Raw genomic sequence first — 22,202 nt, 5'->3', positions numbered from 1 at the left:
TCATGTATTATTCCCTTTACATGACCCTATTTCCAGAGGAATAAGGTGTTAAAACATTTTAAAACAGCTACTCAAGGGGCTTTGTTCTACTTGAAACTTCCCCTCAAACACTTGAGCATTCTAAGTAACTACATCACCTGCTCCACAGCGATTTCAATTACCACAGGTCCTCATTAAGGGGCCTGCATTTTCAAGTGATGGATGGGAGCACTTAACTCCAAGTGGAGCATTCTGGTAATGCGGAAGACCACCATCTTTTGCTACCTAGCAGTGATCAGAGTTTTGGGAAGACCCATGCAATTCTGAAATGAGCAGCTGTCTTGAAACTCTGCAACATGATGTGGCATTATGCCTTCCCCACCCCACCAGAAGCAGCAGCCACTGAGACGTATGGGGATGAAGCTGGCAAGAGGCTCTGCAAGTTAAAAGCAGGACACAGGACTGGCTTGTTCTATCCACCAACTTCAGACCAGGCCAACCATTTGAACCCAGAGGATGGCAAGCATCTGAGAGAGGAGATGAGTCTTTTCAAACTCCTTTTTCCTTCTGCCCTATTACCCCAAAGACACACACACACACACAAAACAAAAACAACTGCCACCTACCAATTCATATAAGAGGAAGTTGGTGTGTCTTCACAGGCTGTTTGAGTCCATCAATAGTAAGCAAACAACCAAGACTTCAGGAAACATGCAGTTTTTAACACCTCCCAAACAGCACACTAGGTTTGTACTTACTTATTCAACTGACTGTTAGGGCTGACCGCCCATTAGCTATACTCAGCTGTAAAGACTTGGGTAAAGGAAACCTCCCCCTTTCTTCCACACCAGATGTGAGGGATTCTACAAGAAGCTGGATCCCCAGCAGACACCAACCAAGAACACTGTGAGCATCTATCCCTGCAGACACAAGGACAAGCGGCAGGCTGCTAGCACTTCCAGCCAATGGTGAGACATCCAGTGCTTCTCATTGTTTGGGCCTCTCCCAGCACTCAGGGAACTATTAGACCTGTGCAAGATGGAGGGCATGTAAGAACAGCCTGGAAATCCTGGAACCAGGAAGCTCTCTGAGCTCATTCTATGGGTCTTAAGGAGACTTCTTTATAATAACGACAACTCACCACTGGCTGTTGTGATGGGTCCCACTTCCAGCTACAAAGCACCATCTACTAAGAGCATGTTTGCCACCCAGGTGGCCTCACTAGGAGGGAGGAAAGAGGTTCCTACCACCCTGGAGAGGGCTCTGGTCCAAGATAAAGCTCTGAAAGCCTGGCAGGCAGGAGCTCTGTGCGATAAACTTGGATGGAGACTATGTGTGTATTCAATGACCCCTGGACCATCTCTCAGCAACCACTCTGGCTCTAGGGACAGGGAGCTGTCACTGTGCCAAGGGTACACCACCTGGGTTGTGACTGGCACAGGTGGAAGGCACGTGAGTTTGCGGAGGCCAAGGCACCCACCACCAGGCACCCATAGCACACACAGGTGGGGTCCAGAGCTCTCACCATGACCTCTTTCACCCATACAAGGTAAATGCCCAGTAAAGAAAATCTACTTTGATGAACAGAGTACTAGGGGTGGAATGGGAGGGTTAATCAAAATCTAAGAGGGTATGAATAAGTCATATGGAAACCCATTTTTTTGGACAATGGAGCATCCAGAAGCCATAGACTGTTAATAGAAAAATTTCAGTGCCAGGAATGCGATATCTTCCAGTGAGTTGTTGGCCAGGGAGGTCCTTGATGCCTCCAAAACATTATAGGCCACTGCCAAGGCTCTTGGTTTCCATGAAGAATAGATGGTATGACCCTATTGTTGAAGACTCCATGTGCTTGGGCTGCAAGGTAACTGAGGAATCTTGCTGGAGCTGACCTGAATGAAAACCTCCTCCCTGTTGACCAGCTGACAGAAAGCTAGAAAAAAAAGCTATGCTACATGCAGCTCTAGGGGAGAGACAGAAGTCACCAGTGGAGATAAACAACAGTGGACACTGCAAGCCTTAAGTTTAGCCAGCCAGGCCAAATGAGCCAGTGGGTACAATAGTGGCATGTCTGTTATGGAGGAGACCAACTGTTCTCTAACTAAACTGGAGGCCCACTTCACAGGAGGGAATATATGCCTGATGCTGAAAACCTGTATCTGGGGAGGTCATGAGCCCAAGGGGTGTAACACCTGCTATGTCTGGCTAAATGCATGTATTATGCTCAAAACTGCCTGGTAAGCACTTCTCTTAATGTTCCTATTCATGTATCAATGCTACTCTGTCTTTTGGTTAGAGAAAGCTTCTCTTTACAGGTGGCAGTCACCTCTGGGATGACTCAAAAGTCACTACATTGTGAAGAAGTGACAGAGAAGTGTTCAACAGTGAAACATCTCTAACACACCTTCCAAGGTTCTGAGTCAATTATGGAAGAGGTGGCGCAAAGAATTTAAGAGCCAAAGGAAGGGTAGGACTGCTTACAATGCACTCTTCCACACACGAAAATGGTCCTGATATCCATGACTTCACAGTGCCTGGCACTACCTACAGAAGACTCTCATAGTAGAAGGAAAAGATGATGACATCAAAATAAAAGAGAGACTTACTGAGGGGGAGGGGTATGATGGAGAGTAGACTTGCAAAGGGGAAAGTGAGGGGGGAGGGTATTATCATGGTTTATTGTCTATAATTATGGAAGTTGTCAATAAAAAAATAAAAAGAAAATCTACTTTCTAATAGCAGGTTAATAACAGGTTAATGATCCTTGGAGACAGCAGCTTGTCCTGAAGACAAATATCTGGAGACACGTCATCCAAAGAACAGAGAGCTGCCTATGTAAAATCAAATTCACATGACCCCTGATTACAGGAGCCCCTTTTATCCTGCAGTTTTTCACACATTGTATGAAAGACAGACACAGGCAGACAGGCAGTGTGGGGTTTTGGTCCTAATATAAAAGCATATAACAGAGTAGCTTTGGCTTCATAGCCTGCAGAAAGAATGGACAGATGGCTGTGCCAGCAGCAGCCTCCACCACAGCCTCCACCACCATTTCTCAGCAGTTTCAAACCTTGAAACGTTCCCCCAGGAAATCCATGTGTAGATGCTGAATGGTCAATGAACGTGGACAAAGGACTCAAAGAACCAGTTCTCAACTCACACCGGAGAAGCTTTTATAATAAAATTATACCAAAAATACAGCAACAAACACACAGCAGTTTTGTTAACATGCTTAGAACCCCAACTACATCAGTAATAATACAAGGTCAGTGACATTGATAGTGCTCAAGGCCACATCTTCCATTTCACTGATCCTATCAGGTGATTCCTCACCAGCTTTCAGCTTGGGTTGTATGCAGAATAAAATTATAAATAAGGACTGACTAGGCACATTTAAAATCTCCTAGTTGCTATGTGGTTCTGGAGGGGCATGTGGTCTTGAGTGATTACTGATGCATTTTCCTACTTAAGAGACAGTTATGTCAGTATTTCAAGAATTGTTTTACAGGCCATGGCAATACATGCCTGTCTCTCAGCACTTGGGAAACAAAGACAGGGGACTTGCCCCAAGTTTGAGGCCAGCCTGGTTTACTCAGAGAGACCTTGTCTCAATAAAACATATTTTTTACACAGCCATTGAGAGAGATATGCACTACTGATGGCATCAAGAGGCTTGGCAAGACTTGTGGCTTAGGAACATGAACACCATCAATCTGGCCTTTGCCATAGCATTTGGCCATACTCTTATCACTAAAAAGAACCTTCCCATTCCTCAATATAAATTCTTGTTAATTTTACAGAGACACTCTACTTTGTGGGGAGGAAGTAATAGTAAGTGTTTAAGAAATCAGGATGCTAACTGACAGGTTAATGTAGTCCTCAGGACTTGGCACATGAATCCCAGCTCAGGACTAGCAGAGGACTAACGACAAGCATCGCTGGAACCTGCACTTCTCAGAGGGCTGAGAATATCAGAGGCATACCATAGTAAGGCACTTACCTAGTTCATCTGGGCAGAAGGAAGGGAGAAACCAGTTCAGGTAAAATGCAAGTTAGGGAAGTCAGACACCTCCTGACCCTGTGTTCTACCATGTTGCCTGCTCTTGGCACCTTGGAGCCCTGAGGCCTCAGGAGTCTGGAGATCTAGTGAACAACATGGGACTCAGCAGTATCATGCCCTCCCACTGGCAGACCCTGCATCTGCCCTGAAGCGCTGGCGGTCATACTTCACAGAAACAACGAGGAAGAGCAGGAGGGTAGCTCCTTGAATGGCAGCCAGGAGGAAGAAGTAGTAGTTCAGGTAACAGCCATTGATGTTTCCTAGGGGCAGGGAAGAGAGAGCCACCTGTGAACATGGTTTCTTCACTGGGGTCACATTTTGTTTTCAAGCTACCCAAAAGGGTGCCCTGCCCTGGCCAGGAAGCAAAGGCAGTGCTGGCCACGGCTACTCATACTGGGAAGATCTACCCACAGGGGCTGAGAAAAGCAGGTTGAGAAGATGGACACAGAAAGCATTCAGGCAGTCAACCCAGAAAGGAAAAAAGTGACTCATGTTAATTCTGTGCCCTCAAAACAGAAATTGAGAGAAGAGGTTTTTAAAAAGAAGAGTTCACTAGGTTCTTGCCACCAAAGCAAGCACCTTCCAGCATAGTCTTCCTTCCTATCTTTCTCATGGCTGTTCTGCGCCCAGACTTAGTTGAAAAAACATCTTACATTCACAATCAAGTTTAGCATGGAGCTGAGGCTTATGGGAATGAGATGGTCAAGCACACAAATGACTTCAGCATTAAAGGGGGGTTAATTCACCTGCACTTTCCCACATCACAGACAGCACAAGAATTCATCCATGCACTTGGAAGAATGTATGTGCACTCAAATTTTTTCCTATGTATTTTCAGATCTTAGCATCTTCAAGTAGTTATCTATCTAAACAGTCTGCATCCCTCATGTAAGTAACTACCTCACTAAATGTGCAACTTGGTGCTGGGTGCTATTACAGCTTTTACAGTATCCAATTCCCAATCATCTCAAGCAGGGTAAACAGTAGAGATCAAGACCACAGACTCGGGAGCCTTATGTCTCTTCTGGGATTAGCAGCTGTGCCCTCCGGGTTAACACCCCAGGTGAAGTACGGTGAAAGGCTGTCAACTCTCTGTCCAGCAGCAATCCCCATACTACACAAAAGACTTAAGTCTGTAATCAGTACACCCTCTCCCGAAGCACTGTCCTCCAATCCCAGCAATACCGTCACTCAGCTTAGACACAGGAACAACGTGGGTGACAGACAGGATGTTGGGTTGGCATGGCATATAAAGAGACACTCCAAGCATGTCACCTATGTTCTCCACAAAACCTGTCCTGTCCCTACACACCTTAGAACCATAACATGCACATGGCCTCATGCCTTCTACAGCCATATTCCAAACCAAGGAGGAAGCAGGCTCTGCCACAGAGTAGCATGAAGGCTGCTATGCTTTCTGGTCCACTTAAGAGCACTTTCTAATTTGTTTATTTAAAAAGAAGACTTCCCCCTCCAGGGGTCTTTCCTCAAGTTGTATTATTCTGAAATATCCTTTCATTATGTGAACATACACCCATTAACATCAGGCTTTATCTGCATGCTTATCAAATCAACACGAGAAAATATGACATACATGTTGCCATGAGAAGCATGTGGTAGACAACAACAGTTTATGCCTATTCATTTGGGAAGATGAAAAGATACTGGCTGGTAACTTTAACTTCTAACAAACCAAACCATGCCTTGCTTTACTGATTCACTCTTAATCCACTCTAGACTGTCCTGAACCCCAGGTGGTAAGAGGTACACCCATTTCCTTCCTGGAACCCGATTGCTCTGCTGCTGCTGAGAACCAGCACTTAGACCACTGTGAGCAGTAATGGCCAAAGCACCAGGATGTTGTCTTACGTGCCAAGGTTTGAATATCAATCTCCCCAAATTAAAGAGTCAATTAAGAATGCACATGTTAACTCTGGGTGGCAACATCAAAGCCCAAGAGCAGAGTGCACAATCATCCCTCACCAGGCCCAGTCTCATTTGGGATTGCATGGGGATTCAGGGAATTAAAATTTGCACCTAACACCTAACAGTCAACTATCCTAAGCCTCTACAGACAATAAGTGACTAATACATAAAGAGGGTAAAACAAAAGGGGAGTTGTGTTTCGTTAGATTTCTAGATCCCAGAGAAGTAAGTATCTACCAAAATGCTTGTACTCTAAATTGACCACACAACTTCTTCCTAACAGCCCACATGAGAAACACCACCACCATCAGCAGCAGAATTATCAGCAAGTCTCCTTCCTATGTGTTATGGAGCATGAGCAGAGAGCCCAAAGGAGCTCAGAAGTTCAAGGATAGCCAAGAGAGCACCAGGGTAAAGGCTCAGAAAATGGTATGTGTTTTCCTGGGCTGGTGGTGTAGGGTGAGATGACTGGAGGTGAGAAAAGACAACAGTCTCTACTGAGCTGGACTAAAAGTACTGGATCAGGCACTGGAAGGCATGAATGCAATCCCTACTTTAGATAACCAGTGATAAGACAGCACACAGAGCTGGGCGTGGTGGCGCACGCCTTTAATCCCAGCACTTGGGAGGCAGAGGTAGGAGGATCGCTGTGAGTTCAAGGCCACCCTGAAACTACATGGTGAATTCCAGGTCAGCCTGGGCTAGAGTGAGACCCTACCTCAAAAAAATCAAAACGCAAAAAAAAACACACACAAAAAAACAAAACAAACAAACAAAAAAAAGACAGCACAGAGAGGGTAAAAAAGAAAATGCTGTAATAGGAATCCAGGGAAAGTTCGGTAAACTTCATAGAAGGCCTTCCAATTCTTTCATGGAACAGTTCTGCCTACCTGCCTATCTAGACAGAAGCACAGATGCATAGGGGGCATGGAAGATGAAGAGACAAGGTCAGATAACCAATACCCAAGGCAGTCAGAGATTGTGGCACAGAACTATTGCCCCTGCAACAAGCAGGCATTCTTTTGGACAGGTTCACTGCAGCCTGATCTTTCCCCAGGTCATATATAGCTGCCAAGCAGCAGCCCAACAGGGAATGGACACTGAAGCCTCTACCCAACACTATGCCTACAAACTGGAAAAGCAGAACGCTGCTGGGCACTATTAGAGAGCCAGTCACAAGCATATATATATTGTATACAAACAATGAAGGGGCAGATGAATGGAAGACTCAGGATGGACCATCAGAAAAAAATGACCAGTGAGGAGTGAGAACAACCAAAGTTCGGAAAAATGTATGTCCTAAGAACTAGTCTTTATTTTCAGTTAAGATGATGAATGGAATAGGAGCCTTGCCAAAAAGAAAAGAAAAAGGACAAAAAAAAAAAAAAAAAAAGGAGGCAAAATAACACAAAAGTCATAATCTGTAAGGAACTTAAGTCAGGTGAGACCACTACAGAGGAGAGAAGGAGGAGGGAGCTATTGCTAATCGGCATGAATCTGGCTTCAGGTATGGATTAGCTCCAGCTGGCTGCCACTAGGAAGTGCTTCTCCTTGCCTTGCCCTGCCCTGCTTGAGCCAGCAGGAGACTTGGGAACTACTAGGAAAGGATTCTCCCCACTAACACCAAAACAGGATGATGGGAGAAAATTATGATTATGGTACAGGCATATGTAAAGGAGGGTTGTCAATAAACAGAAACCTAAATAAATAGAAAAGAACTTGGGCTGGAGGGATGGCTCAGAGGTTAAAGGCACTTGCTTGCAAAGCCTGACAGCCCAAGTTTGATTCTCCAGTCTCCATGTAAATCCAGGTGTATAAAGTGAAGCATGCTTCTGGAATTCAGTTAAACAGCAAGAGGCCCCAGCACACCCATTGTCTCTGTCTCTGCTTCCAAATAAATAAATATTAAAAGAGGGAGGGAGAGAGAGAGAGAGAGAGAGAGAGAGAGAGAGAGAGAGAGAGAGAAGAACTAGAGTCTTAAGCCACGAGTGGTAAAAAATACTCAGAATGAGGCAAGAGGACCACAAATTTGAAGCCAGCCTAGGCTACAGAGGAGTGTGGTTTTGTGAGCTTCGTAAGCCTAAACCGAAGAGACAGGAATTCAAGTACGATCATGGAAGTAATCTGAATAAGCTGCAATTTCTGGAGAAAAGTCCCTCAACCATTACCAAATCTTTAAAGGATTTACAGCAGAAGAGTAGACAGGTTATACTTGCCCATAGCAAGTGCTACAACTAACTATGGAGAAAGCAGTAGGTTGTTTATGGGCCACATGTTTGGTCACTGAAGAGCAGGAGGAAGCACACTGTCCTACTGAGTGTTCTTCTCAACATCCAACGTACCATTTGCTGGCACTGATGGCAAAATCCCATCATGACTGATCACAGATATTATATACTAAGTGTCAGACAAGAAGCTACCACCTACCCCTGTCATTGTAACATCTGAAAATTAAAAGATACTGATAGGAAACAAGTCTTAAGATCAAGGTTAACCAAGCAATCCAGGTTGACATCCTCACACTAGCTCTGGACACTGCAGTGCAGGCACAGCCTGAGCAAGCAGTAGTGAGTGCATCTGCCACTCTTCAGACTGTAGTTGGTGGACTGTTCAGATGGTTATTCATCATGAGACACTCAGCTAGCAAGATTACAATGGTCTTCTTAGGACAGGCTCACCACAGCAGCCTCCAGCAGCAAGACTTAAGTCCTGGGTGTTGGCTCTTACCAAAGTCTGTATGATTGCTCATCCACCCAATGGCTTTGACAGACACTAGTGCCAACAGTCCTGAGCCCACAAATGACCCGACGCCAGAGAAGAAGAAGAACAGACCCATGATGGCACTCTGCATGGACTTGGGGGCAGCTGAATATGCAAACTCTAGACCTAGAAGAAAGAAAGGGGAGGACAGTTTTGAGAAAGGAGTGTACTGACCCCAATTTTCAACACTACCTCACATAGTGGCGAACCCAAGCCCTGCAATTCTGAAAGCTCTGAGGAGACACCAGCCATTAGTCACTCCCTACCCTGCAAGCAACATGTTAAGTTAAAATATCAATGGCTACAAGTTGGCTATTCATTTTCCTACCCACCATAAATCCTAAAATACCCCAAGTAGCAATGCTCTCAAACAGGTCAGCCTGAGCTAGAGCAAGACCGACCTCAAAAGAACAACACAAAAACAAAAACTTAAATCTTCTGTATGGGAAGGTAGTCAACGAAACAGGAATTTTCCTGTTTCTCACCATAACAGTTTACCACTGTAAATTTGGGAACACACTTATGGCATGGTTTCAAAGAAGTGTGTAAGGCACATCTGTAAGTTCCGATTTTTTCTAACTTTCAGGCAGGCAGGAAGCAAAAGCCCACTTTGTTGTGAGGCCCTCACTTCCCTAGGTGACACCTATGGCCTGTCCCTCCCTTGCTGTCCCACCATCCCGCATTTCCATTATTCCCCGCAGCCAGCAGTCGACTTGCCTGAGCCCTGTGTGCTGATCCCTGGCACTGTAGAATCTCACTATTGGGGACAGAGGCCCATAAGAACAATAGTATATCCAATCTGCTTCTTTCCATCAATCTGCACTAACATCAGCATTGGAGCTGTGACCCATGTTCAGTAGCTTGGCTGCACCCTGCAGAGACCTCTGTAAGGACACACTGGTCCCCATGGAAACCAAACAATAGTGATTTTCTCACTCTTCTATTGCACCTACAGGATAAGTAATGAATTTTTTTAAAAACATTTTTTGGGACCACTGTCTTTAACCTAAGGGTGATGTCAACCCAAGAATTTCACCAACCTATGCGCTAAACCGCAGCTTCCTGCCAAACACATACAAGTCCCATGCCATTTGTCTCAACAGGCTAAGGGTGTAATGAGAACAGACTAGGACCTCTGAGCCTCACCTGCTATACTTGCAAATATCTCACTGATGCCAATCAGCACGTACTGCGGGACCTGCCACCAGATGGGCAGGTCAGCAGCATGGTACACCACACCACCAATGGTCTGGTTGATGGTTTTCTCTTTCACAAGGTCCAGTCTTTTACTCTCCAGGATGCCTGCAATTCAGAAATGAGTTAGTGCAGCACTGGCTTATGAAGACCTGCATTAAGCGAGGATGACACCTGTAACAGCTGCCAAGTCCAGTGGTACAGACCTTCAGTCATAGGCTTCATAGGCAAATAAGGTCAGGTCATGTGGCCTCTTCTTCAGTGCTTTTCACAACATCATGTACAAAACAGTTATTATGCTTAACCCTGGAGTACCAGGACAATTCACCCTTTTTTCTATTAAGAAATGAGGGATCCTCATTAGTATAGCTATGCCCAATGCCATCTTTTGCAGAAAAAAAAAGAAAGAAAGAAAGAAAAGAAATGAGGGAGAGGGCTGGATAAGATGGCTTAATAGTTAAAGAGCTAGACTGCAAAGCCTAAGGATCTAGGTTCGATTCCCCAGTACCCACATAAGCCAGATGCACATGGTGAAATGTATCTAGAGTTCTATGCAGTGACTAGAGGTGCTGGTGTGCCTGTTCTCTCTCTACCCTCCTCTCTCTTTCTCTCTCTCAAATAAGTAAAAATAAATTAAAAAAAAAAGAATGAAAGAAAGGAGAGAGGGCTGGAGAGATGGCTGAGCCATTAAGGTGCTTGCCTATGAAGCCTAAGGACCCAGGTACCATTCTCTAGTACCCATGTCAGCCAGATGCACAAGGTGGTACATGCATCTGAGGTTTGTTTATAGTGGCTAGAGGCCCTGGCATGCCCATTCTCTCTCTCTCTTTCTCTCTCTCTAATAAATTTAATTTTTTTTAAAAAGGCTGCAGACATGGCTTAGTGATTAAGGCACTTGCCTTGAAGCCAAAGGACCCACAGTCCCACATAAGCCAGATGCACAAAGTGGCAAATACAAATACAAATACAGTAAGCCTATTCAACAAATTTAATGAGGCCATTAACAAATGGCTTAATCTAGAGTTCATTTGCAGCAGATGGATGCTTTGGTATGCCCATTCCCCCACTGTCTCTCTCCATCTTTCTGTCTCTCAAATAAACAAATAAAAACTTTAAAAAATTTAAAAAAAAAATAAAAAAAAGAAACAGGATGCTTAACAGTTCTTAGAAGAGTGCTGTTCTACTCAGCTGTAGGTGGTAAGTTTAGAAGTCCTACCCAGTGACAGACTCACAACAGTCCACTGACTGACTATAACAATGCACATAATAATGTTGGCTTCTAAAGGACAAAGGTAACCTTTCAAACATAACATACTGGGATCTCACTGCAGGGTGTAGGCTAAAGTGACTGTCACATGTCAAGCCCAACATCAAGCAAGGGAAACCTAAGAGCAGAACAAATGGCTCTATCAAACTAAAAAGGCATCAAGATTAATTCTAAAACACTAATTTGTTGGACCATGGCCTTAGGCTGGGATAATACCAGGTTGTTTTTAAAGAATTCTTACTGTTTGATGCTGGGCGTGGTGGGGCACGCCTTTAATCCCAGCACTTGGGAGGCAGAGGTAGGAGGATCACCATGAGTTCAAGGCCACCCTGAGACTACATAGTGAATTCCAGGTCAGCCTGAGCTAGAGTGAGACCCTCTCGAAACCCCTGCCCCCGCAAAAAAAGAATTCTTACTGTAAATGAAATAATGTAGCCCAACATCCAACATTCACATAAAAGTGCATTTACTTTAAAAATGAGGGCCCACCTGCACCTAATATGATGGCACTCCTCAGCTGAGTAAGGTGCCCAGGGTCCAGGCGAGAGCCCTACTGGCACAATTCAGTCTTGTGGGTACAACCCTGGACCCTGCTCACCTGAGTTGGGGATCAGGCCCATTTGGCACTGACCACACTCCTTAACCAGCCTGCCTGCGGCTATTCTGAGTAGGGACACTATAGCACACCCCAGCCCCAGGCAATGAGTAGGCTATCCAGGGGTCCAGCTGAGTAGTCCCCAAGTCAATCCTATGGATATAACCTGCTGGCACAAGCTGGGATTGAGGATCAGACCCATTTGGTACTGACTTCATTCCCTGGCCTACTCGCTTGCACAGCTCTGAGTAGGGAAACCAGAGCTGGTCACACTTCCCAGTCCAGACTGTGGAGACACTGCAGAAAGACCACCATACTGCACACACTTGAATGAAAACTGACCAGGCCACTCAAGACAGACATCACAAGAGCCACTGTTGCTGCATTCTCAGCAAGACAAAAGGACGATCTCCAGATGGGCAAACCTCAATGCAAAACAACACAAGAAAAAACAAGATACCACTACCAAGTATGCCTAGTTTGGGCTGGAGAGATGGCTTAGTGATTACGTGCTTGCCTGTGAAGCCTAAGGACCCCAGTTTGAGGCACGATTCCTCAGGACCCACGTTAGCCAGATGCACAAAGGGGTGCACGTGTCTGGAGTTCGTGTGCAGTGGCTGGAGGCCCTGGCGTGCCCATTCTCTTTCTCTCTCTCAAATAAATAAATAAAAATAAAAAAAAATTAAAAAGAAGAATGCCTAGTCCCATAGTGGAAGTTTCCAATGAAAACTATGGAGAAACCCCAGACACAGAATCCCAAAATACAAATACAGTAAGCCTACTCAACAAACTTAATGAGGCCGGGCGTGGTGGCTCACGCCTTTAATCCCAGCACTCGGGAGGCAGAGGTAGGAGGATTGCCATGAGTTCAAGGCCACCCTGAGATGACAGAGTTAATTCCAGGTCAGCCTGGACCAGAGTGAGACCCTACCTCGAAAGAAAACAGAACAAAAACAAAAAAAACAAAAAACAAAAAACAAACTTAATGAGGCCATTAACAAATGGCTTAATAAAATGGAAGAAAATAAAAAAGAACATACTAGACAGCTGAATGAAATGGATGAGACAATCAACTAAAAAAAGGACTCAATGATCAGTGGAATGAACTTAATGAGGATATGCAAGGAATGCATATCAAATGCAGGAATGAATTTCAAGAGACAGTAAGAAAGTCCTATCAAAATATGAAAATGGAATTCCATAGAAACAACGATTCAGGAAAAAAAAAAAAAACCTAATGGAAAACAAAAACAAAGTAATTTATTTAAAAAGCACTCAAGGGCTGGAGAGATGGCTTAGCGGTTAAGCACTTGCCTGTGAAGCCTAAGGACCCTGGTTCGAGGCTCGATTCCCCAGGACCCACATTAGCCAGATGCACAAGGGGGCGCACGCGTCTGGAGTTCGTTTGCAGTGGCTGGAGGCCCTGGCGCGTCCATTCTCTCTCTCTTTCTCTCTGCCTCTTTCTCTCTCTATCGCTCTCAAATAAGAATAAATAAAAAAAAATTAAAAAGCACTCAAGAAAGCCTTGCCAACAAAATAGATCATGTAGAGGACAGACTCGGATTGAGGACCAGGCAGATAGACTGGGGAGCCAAAATCAATAACAAGTTCAAAAAGAGCATTGACAGAACAAGAAGACATACAAGAAGTGTAAGAACTATAGGCCAAGGGCATAGAGAATATCATCAATAAAATCATAGAAGAAAATTTTCCAAATCTTACAAAAAAGAGGTACATCCAGGTACAGGAAGTGTACAGAACACCAAATGCATAGGACTAGAGAAGAAATTCCCCTCGCATTATAGTTAAAACACTAAACACAGAAAACAAAGAGAAACAAAGCTACAAGAGAAAAACAGCTCATCACTTAAAAGAGTTAAGTCCATCAGAATTACTTCAGATTTTTCAATGGAAACTCTAAAAGACAGAAGGCAGAATTATTCTTCATAATAAAGGTGAAAGAAAAGTTTTCCAAGATAAAGGCTGGCTTTATGAATACATCAGCACTAACTCAGCCCTAGAGAAGATACTGGATAGAATACTTGGCACTGAAGAGAAGAACAAAAATATTCATGAGGCTATAGGATAGAAAAAAAAAAAAAACAATAAAAACTAGAACAGGCTGGGTGTGGTAGCATACACCTTTAACCCCAGCAGAGTAGGAGGATGGCTGTCAGTTTGAGGTCAGCCTAGGCTAAAGTGAGAGCCTAACCCCCCCCCCAAAAAAAAAACACATGTGCAAGAAGCACATGGAGGTCAACAAAACACCAAACTCCACAACTTCACAGGGATTAACTCACACCTCTCAATTATAACCCTGAACATCAATGGACTCAACTACGCAACTAAAAGACACAGGACAGGCAAACAGGCTGGATAAGAAAACTGGATCCCTCCACTTTGCTGTCTTCAAGAAACCCATATAATCATTAAAGAGAGATACTACCATAGGGTGAAAGTATGGAAAATATATTCCAGGCAAATGGAAATAGGAAACAAGCAAGAGTGGCTACACTAATATATGACTAAATAAACTTTAAACCAAAAGGAATCAAAAGAGGTTATTTAAAAAAATTTTTTTTTGTTCATTTTATTTATTGAGAGTGACAGAGAGAGAGAAAGAGAGAGAGAGAGAGAGAGAGAGAGAGAGAGAATGAGCACACCAGGGCCTCCAGCAATTGCAAACGAACTCCAAATGCATGTGCCCCCTTGTGCATCTGACTAACATGGTTCTGGGGAATCAAGCCTTGAACCAGGGTCCTTAGGCTTCACAGGCAAGCATTTAACCACTAAGCCATCTCTCCAGCCCAACAGTTTTGTTTTTGTTTTTTTAAAGGCCACTTTATACTCATTAAGGAAACAGCTCAACTAGAGGATATTAAAATTATAAATATGTATACACCATAGATGTATCAAGTCTTATAATACAAAATCTACTACACACTATATCAGAAAATCAGAAATACACCTAACACAATAATAATGAGTCACTTTAATAACACCACTATTGTCAATAGATCATTTAAACAGAAAATAAGAGAAAGAATGTAGCTAAATAATACCAAAGGTCAAATGGACTTCACAGGCATCTACAGAACACTGCAAGCAAACTCTACAAATGATGACATAAAGCAAGTCTTCACACATTCAGGAAAACTGGCATAACTCACTGTATTATATTTGACCACAATATGATAAAGCTAAAAATCAACAAAAGATACAACATAAAAAAAAATACCAAGTCCTGGAAAACAACACACTACTGGGGTAATGAAGAATCAAGAAAGAAAATGAAAAAAAAATCCTAGAACTGAATGACAGTGGAAACAAACTATACCAAAACTGATGGATACAATGAAGGCATTCCGAAGAGTAAAGTTTATAGCTCTATAAATTACCCTACAAAATCTGAAAGATCTCTAAGTAACAATCCATCTGAAGGCTTTGGATAAACAAGAACAATCCAAACCCAATGCTAAATGGAACAAATAATCAAGATCAGAGCAGATGGGAGGGAGGAGAGGGCATTGCACATATGTAAGCAGATGAACAGATTACTCCAAATGCAATGGCCTAAGTGAGGTCAGGGAAAGGAATTGAAAACAGGAAGGTGGGAGGAAGGTTAATCAAAATTTAAGATGTTATGAATAAGCCATATGGAAACCTACCTTTTTGGATAATGGCACACCCAGAATCACAGAACATAGTTCAAAAACCTATATTCCACAAAATTGGAAAATCTAGAAGAATTGGGCAAATTTCTTGACCAGTGTTACCAAAACTAAACCCAGAAGAGATAAATTATGTAAACAGAGCTGTAGCATCTAATAAGATTGAAAGAGTAATTAAAAGATTAGCAATGAGGGATAGAAATAGGGTTCAGTGGTTAAGGCACTTGCCTGCAAAGCCTAAGGACCAGGATTTGATTCCCCAGGACCCATGTAAACCAGATGTACAAAGTGGCGTATGCTTCTGGAGTTTGTTTGCAGTGGCTAGAGGCCCTGGTGTGCCCATTCTCTCTGTCACTCTTCTCTGTATCTCTCTCTGCTTGCAAATAAATATTAAAAAAAAAAAAATTAGGGCTGGAGAGATGGCTTAGCAGTTAAGCGCTTGCCTGTGAAGCCTAAGGACCCCGGTTTGAGGCTCGATTCCCCAGGACCCACGTTAGCCAGATGCACAAGGGGGTGCATGTGTTTGGAGTTTGTTTGCAGTGGCTGGAGGCCCTGGCATGCCCATTCTCTCTTTCTATGTCTATCCACCTCTTTTTCTGTCTGTTGCTCTCAAATAAATAAATAAAAATAAATGGATTTTTTAAATTTTATTTTAAAGAGACTGCTAATAAAAACATGGCCAGGCCAAGATGAATTCACTGCCAAATTCTACCAAACATTTATAGAACAATTTAAAACACTGTCTCTCTCTCTCTCTCTCTCTCTCTCTCCCTCTCTCAAATAAATATATAAGTAAATAAAATATTTTTTAAAAAACACAGAGCTGTAATAAAACAACAAAATTTCAGTACTTGAAGAAGAAAGCATAGAAACAGCCAAGCTGGTACTTCTCAAAGGATTTACTTTGAAAGACTACCTTTATCTCTACTCTACCATGGAGCCCCAGTCCAGCTCTCTGCTATTTTTTTAACTCAAGAAAACAAATGGTTTACTAGAGAAAGGAAGAAGAAAAAGAGGAGGAGGAGGAGGGGGAGGGGAAGGAGGGGATAGGGGAAGAAGTGGGAGGAGGTAGAGGAGGAGGAGGGGAAGAGGTAGAGGGGGAGGAGGAGGAGGAGGAACCCATGAAAACCGCCTCAGTAGGCCAAAGGCATCTTCCTTACCAAGGAAAAATCAAGTCTCTCTTCCAAGCATCAGCCAGAGTGGTCAAGAAGCCCAAGAACACCCACAAGGAAGAAAGGAGCTGCTGACAGCAAAGCCAATCTCTGGGCAGTAAAGACTGGTGGACAGACACACCCTCCATCCAAGGACTGTTCCCCTAGTCCCTTCTCTCCCTGAGGCTAGCTACTGTCCCTTTGTAGTTCAGTTCTCATGCACTCTGCCTTATTTCACTGAGCCCCACAGCTTGGCAAGAGAAACTCAATTCTAAAGAAAGCACATAGTAAAAGCTTCATTAGGACAAACCTCACTTTAATTATCTATCTGATTAAAAGAAAAGGCAATCACCTTCTAAAATGTTATGGATTCTAGATTATAGATTTCTTGGGCCCAGGGACTAATTCTTTAAGCCTGTTAAGCACTCCATCACTGTGGGGCTCTACTGGGGAAGGAGGTGCAGTCTGAGAACATCAGCTCCTGTGACACAGATAACAGTTACTTCCTCTGCAATTATCCAAGAATGCCAGTATCTTCTACTATAAACTATGCTATCTTATGGTTCATCAATATCCACATATTAATGAAGGTACAACTCCCAAGCTGAACAAGTCAGTAATACCTCAGCTTTATTGGGAAAGCATAAACAACTAGTACCTCAGAACATAAAAATGAAGAAAGGGCTAGGAAGATGGCTTAGTGGTTAAGGCGCTTCTCTGTGAAGCCTAAGGACCCATGTTTGATTCCCCAGTACCCACATATGGCAAATATGCAATGTGATACATACATCTGGAGTTTGTTTGCAGTAGCTAGAGGCCCTGGCACACCCATTCTCTCTGCCTTTCTATCTCTCAAATAAAATAAAATAAATAAATAATAAAAAAAAAATTTTTTAAAGAATAATGAAAGCAGAAAACATCTCTGGAAAGAACATGTCCCCTGTGATATATGGTGCAGGGATCCTAAAACTAGCTCTTCACAGGTGATGCAGGGGAAGGGAGAACTTCCAGGAGCCTCTAACAAGCTGATAACTTCTCACCAGGAAAACACAAAAAGCTTGAAAAATTCCAGAGAGTCTAGATGCCCTGAAGCCTGCAGCTGACATAAGATTCAGAAGCTGAGGATTATGGGCACTTGAATTCAGAAAAACCCACCCAGTCAGCAACCCACGACCCTAGCCTAAGTCTACTGCTGGGACAGCAGCTTTGATTTAAGTTTAACATCATTGTCAGGACAAGTTTATAGTTTTAGTTGTCACAGAGAAATGCCCAAGTGTCCTAGAAAGAAAGCAAACTTTCTATAATGAGAAATTAGAAAATGGAGACCTGGCAGCAGCATGAAGTACACCAACAGTGTGTTTTCCAGCACTCATGTGCCTGTCACCCACTCTGCATAACCCACAGCTGTGGAAGCCAAGATGCACAGAGAGAATAGGAGGATGAGAGGAACACAGGTGGCTCACCAGCGGCAAAGGCGGAACACATCACGAAGAACATGCCCACGGCAATCCTCTTGAGGGAGGATGGAAGCAGGCCATGTCTCCTAAGGACGGGGTCCACCAGCTTGTCCTTGAGTGGGATGAGCAGGAGGATGAGCACCGCGTCGAACATGGTAAGCCAGGCTGCCGGGAACTGCACACACACACAGGCAGTTAGGTCTGCAGCATGACCACCTCAACATTGCCTACACAAGGTCACTTATCTCCACCTTGTCCTATGACACCTGAGGAAAAGACCCTGGGTTCCAACATGCTTCTACTGGGGAGACACTGACTTTCCAATGGATCTGGTCTTATTTTTCTGTGTTGGAGAATTTGAAATCTGGTGAGAGTATTAGTGTTTAATGACTTTCGTCAACTTAAAATCACAAGGGTTGTACCCAAGGGAGAATACTATGGACAACAGGTAAAGCATCACTTTCCGTTATAATGCCTGAGCTCACTATCCAAGGCCACTACAAGAAATCTATCATGTCTCAATGGCTCTTACCGTGTGGTGGGCTGTGCTAATACTTGAGATTTCTGGAATCTTCAAATGAAGACTCTGTAAAACATATGTGGTCTGCATCTGGATGTAGAGATCAGGACATCACACATAAGCCAGCTGTGCTGTTCAGTGGTGGCCCATGCACCCCTCCCTCTTCTAGCTGGTGAGCCATGCAATAACTCTCAGGATCAAATGGAGGCTGCAGTCTGAGAACAGACAAGTCCATTATTGGCTGACCATAAAGGGCTCCTTAGTTTTACAAATGAGAAGCTAAGCTAAAGCAAAGTCCAAACCCATTCTTAGCTTCTTTTCAGGAAAGTTGGACAATGTTGATAAAGCAAGCCAGGTATGGTGGCTCACACCTGTAATCCCAGCACTTGGGAGGCTAAGGTAAAAGGATCTCTGTGAGTTTGAAGTCAACCTGGACTACAGACTAAGTTCAAGACCAGCCTCTGCTACAAGAAGATCCTTCTTCAAAAAAACCGTAAAATAGGAAGTAGCCTTGAAGACCTTAGAGCCTACACTTCAGCAAGGCTGGGGAGGATGAGGGAGCTAGCCTGCCGTGGTGGCACTCACTTGAAAGTACACTGTCCAGTAAGGAATCAGAGCCAAGAACACAGGCACAATCTTGACCAGGGCTTTCATGTCTTCTACTTTGTCTTCTGTGAACGGCCCTCCATGGGACATCTTACATGAATCAAACAGACTTTGTTTAGAAGATTGCTGAAAGACTCCAATGCCTTCACTTTGGGAAACAAAATGAAGGAATTAGTTTTCTTCCCCCCCGCAGCAGTCAATGTTTAGGTAACAAACTATGTTTGGGGGCAAGAATCTAGCTCTTTGCACTGAGTCTTGCTTGAACACCTACAGCTAACTGTACACCCAATACAACTCCTGAAATTAGTAAAAGTAGTAAAACAGAGCTGGAGAGATGGCTTAGTAGTGAAAGTGCTTGCCTACAAAGCCTAAGGACCCAGTTTTGATTCCCCAAAACCCATGTACGCCAGAGGCACAAGGTGGCACATGGGTCTGGAGTTCACTTGCAGTGGTTAAAGGCCCTGGTGCATCCATTCTCTTTATATATCTGCCCCTTAATCTAAATAAATAAATAAGCAGTAAAATATGGCCAAGTGGCTGACCTCATGGAGGCCTATCTCAACTCCTCATGGCCATACAGTTCAGCAGCTTTAGAGAGGCACAGAGTTGGGGGAGGCTGACAAAATGTACAGTACGTTGGCACTGAACTATGTGAACTTCTATTCAGCTCTTTTAACAACCACCAATCCCAATGCTACTCTGTCCCTCTGGTTTATCATACCAGTGGAGTGACTTGGAGAGTTTTCTGCTGGCAGGGAAAGCTACTATCTGCCTCTAAGATGAAGGGACAGCCCAGGGAGAGAGACCATTCAGGAACCAATGGCAGGAGTACACGTACTGAGGAATGTTCGGTGTACCAGAGACCAGAACACTGCCTCATTTATCCTGCCCACAAGTCTAGGAGGTATTGAAAGGCTCCTACTACCCCATTTCAAAGAGTAACTTAGGGTACAGGAAGGGAAAGAAATGCACAAAGCCACACAGTTGGGGCCCAGATTGCAATTTAGGCAGTCTTGGCTTGGAAGCTGCAACGCTAGCAACAACAGGACCCCACCGCTCCTATGCTCCCCACTATAACATCTATGGGTCACAGAACAGAGCACGGGTGCAGTTTCTTGGCTCTCAGACTGATCCTGTTCTGAGCTTTGCAAAATGAACAAGTCGCCCCCGGCAGTGCCAAGATCTTTCCTAGCTCCCCGGTGCTCTAATAGGAACCTCTTCAGGAACCTTAGGGAAATTGCACAATACTGCCTAAAGCCAGTAGGAGAAACGATCTGTCCCTGAGAAGACCCCAATTCTGGACTGGACAAGAATCACCATCTGCTTTCTAGTTATGCACTCAGGTCGTGTTTTACAAAGTTGCTACTATTTTAAACTAGTTTTATCTTATGAGGCTGATACTTTTACCCTGTACATTCCAAATGAGGAGGATCAGTAAACTCAAAACTGTAACTATGGAAGATCAATAACCTGAAGACTATAACCTCAGCCAAGTTCTGATAGAGAAAGTATCAGCTCAGGTATTCAGTGAACCTGCCCACTGAACCTGCCATGTGCCCAGGGCTGCTCTAACTGCACATGGGGACACTGGCATTTGATTTTAACGATACAGTTCTTGACCTTATAAAGCTTAGACTGTGGGGGACATAATCTTCAAAGCCCAAACACTGAGAAGTAAAACTTCAAATTCCAAAATAGTATTTGCACTTCTACTTGAAAACATTCAGTGCTTCTTTCAGTTACTTACTTGAGGGACTCACACATCACGCTAACCACGTCTCTTCTGAAAACATGTAAATGCCAAACTTCAAATTCATGCTGCATGCCACTTAACTTAGTCACCTTTAAGCAACCTCACTTTCTACATCGGTGTATAACTAAAGCCTCTTAGTCCACAGACATTGTTAGTGCTCTAATCTGCAATATAATATGGCAACATAGTCACCAAACAACACACAACAGAGAACAGCTACTGCTCCTCCCAGGCAGCTTGTGTGCACAGGATGTCATCCTCAGGGAGGAGGGCCTGTCACAGACTCCACTCAAACAGGTACATGAAGAAGCTCTTGGGCCAGTGCCACTCCAGTGTGAAGAATGGTGAACCAACAGACCTGGTATCAGTAAAAACCAGCCCCACATCTCCTTCCAAACACATCCATCTACATCAGACTAGTTTATCTAGGCTCATGACTGGGCCAGATGAAGTCAAGAATCACACACATGGAAAATGCAGGTGGTACTTCCTAGGTTCCTGAAGCCTCACTTACAGCAACCTCTGTGGCTCAGTGACCAGCTCCATGGGGTGCTAGGCATCTGCCGAGAGTCTTACACACATCTACTGAGGCCTCACAATCCAATGGTGTTCTTTTGGCAAAAAGACAAGGTGGGAAAAGCAAGGTCCCTCAACCACCAAGGTCTCACAGAGGGTCATTTGATGAGCAACTTCACAGTTCTTTGGACCAACTACCTGTAAGTTAGTCCCTTTTTTATTATTTTTGCACAACAACTTCCAAAGCCGAACATAAAGGGAAAGCAGCTTGATAAACCAAAGTCCTCCTCCTGGGTCCCCTTGTGCACCGAAGCCCCAAAATGCCCTGGAATCAATGCTATTCCCTTGTGGAAAGTCTCTCAGGTGCCAGAGGTATATCCAGATGTCAGGGTTGTCCGAAAAGTGCTAAATATGCCAATGGCTATTTGATATGGAGAAATAAATAGCTCACCTAGTCAAAGTTAGGCCCTGGCAAACTCCAATGTCTGCTACAAGCAGGGTGACTCCAAGCTTTAGAAATTCTTTGCTACGAAGGCCATAAAACCAAGAATCTTGCCAGTAGGTCCACAATAAAGGTTGGAACACAGGCAATTCCACTCAAGGGATATATAGAACTTCAGCAGAGATAAGTCACAGGAGTTATTGGGTAAAGCTGCAGACCTAACACCGAGTACGACCCAAGTAGATGAGTAAGACAAAAGAGTTGTGTGCTTGGACCTGCAGAACATCCCAGCCACCAGAGCTATC

At 43.9% G+C, this 22,202-nt stretch overlaps 1 protein-coding gene across 1 annotated transcript in view; it reads right to left on the bottom strand.

Annotated features, from left to right (window-relative positions):
- Window positions 1-3,130: 3,130 nt before the first annotated feature.
- Slc15a4 (solute carrier family 15 member 4) overlaps window positions 3,131-22,202 on the bottom strand; it is a 29,616-nt gene continuing 10,544 nt past the window's right edge. Inside the window, exons 3-8 of the mRNA XM_045157021.1 lie at window positions 19,166-19,334; window positions 18,593-18,670; window positions 18,067-18,235; window positions 9,872-10,027; window positions 8,693-8,851; window positions 3,131-4,299 (exon numbers count right to left, since the gene is read on the bottom strand). Of these exons, the coding sequence (XP_045012956.1) occupies window positions 4,151-4,299; window positions 8,693-8,851; window positions 9,872-10,027; window positions 18,067-18,235; window positions 18,593-18,670; window positions 19,166-19,334 (880 nt within the window). The 3' untranslated portion in view covers window positions 3,131-4,150. The remainder of the gene's footprint in view (window positions 4,300-8,692; window positions 8,852-9,871; window positions 10,028-18,066; window positions 18,236-18,592; window positions 18,671-19,165; window positions 19,335-22,202) is intronic.

The sequence above is a fragment of the Jaculus jaculus genome, chromosome 8, assembly GCF_020740685.1.
Source record: "Jaculus jaculus isolate mJacJac1 chromosome 8, mJacJac1.mat.Y.cur, whole genome shotgun sequence".
In the NCBI taxonomy this organism is placed as follows: Eukaryota; Metazoa; Chordata; class Mammalia; order Rodentia; family Dipodidae; genus Jaculus; species Jaculus jaculus.
The sequence above is the reverse complement of the archived record's forward strand: the minus strand, read 5'-3'. Positions and strand labels throughout refer to the sequence as shown.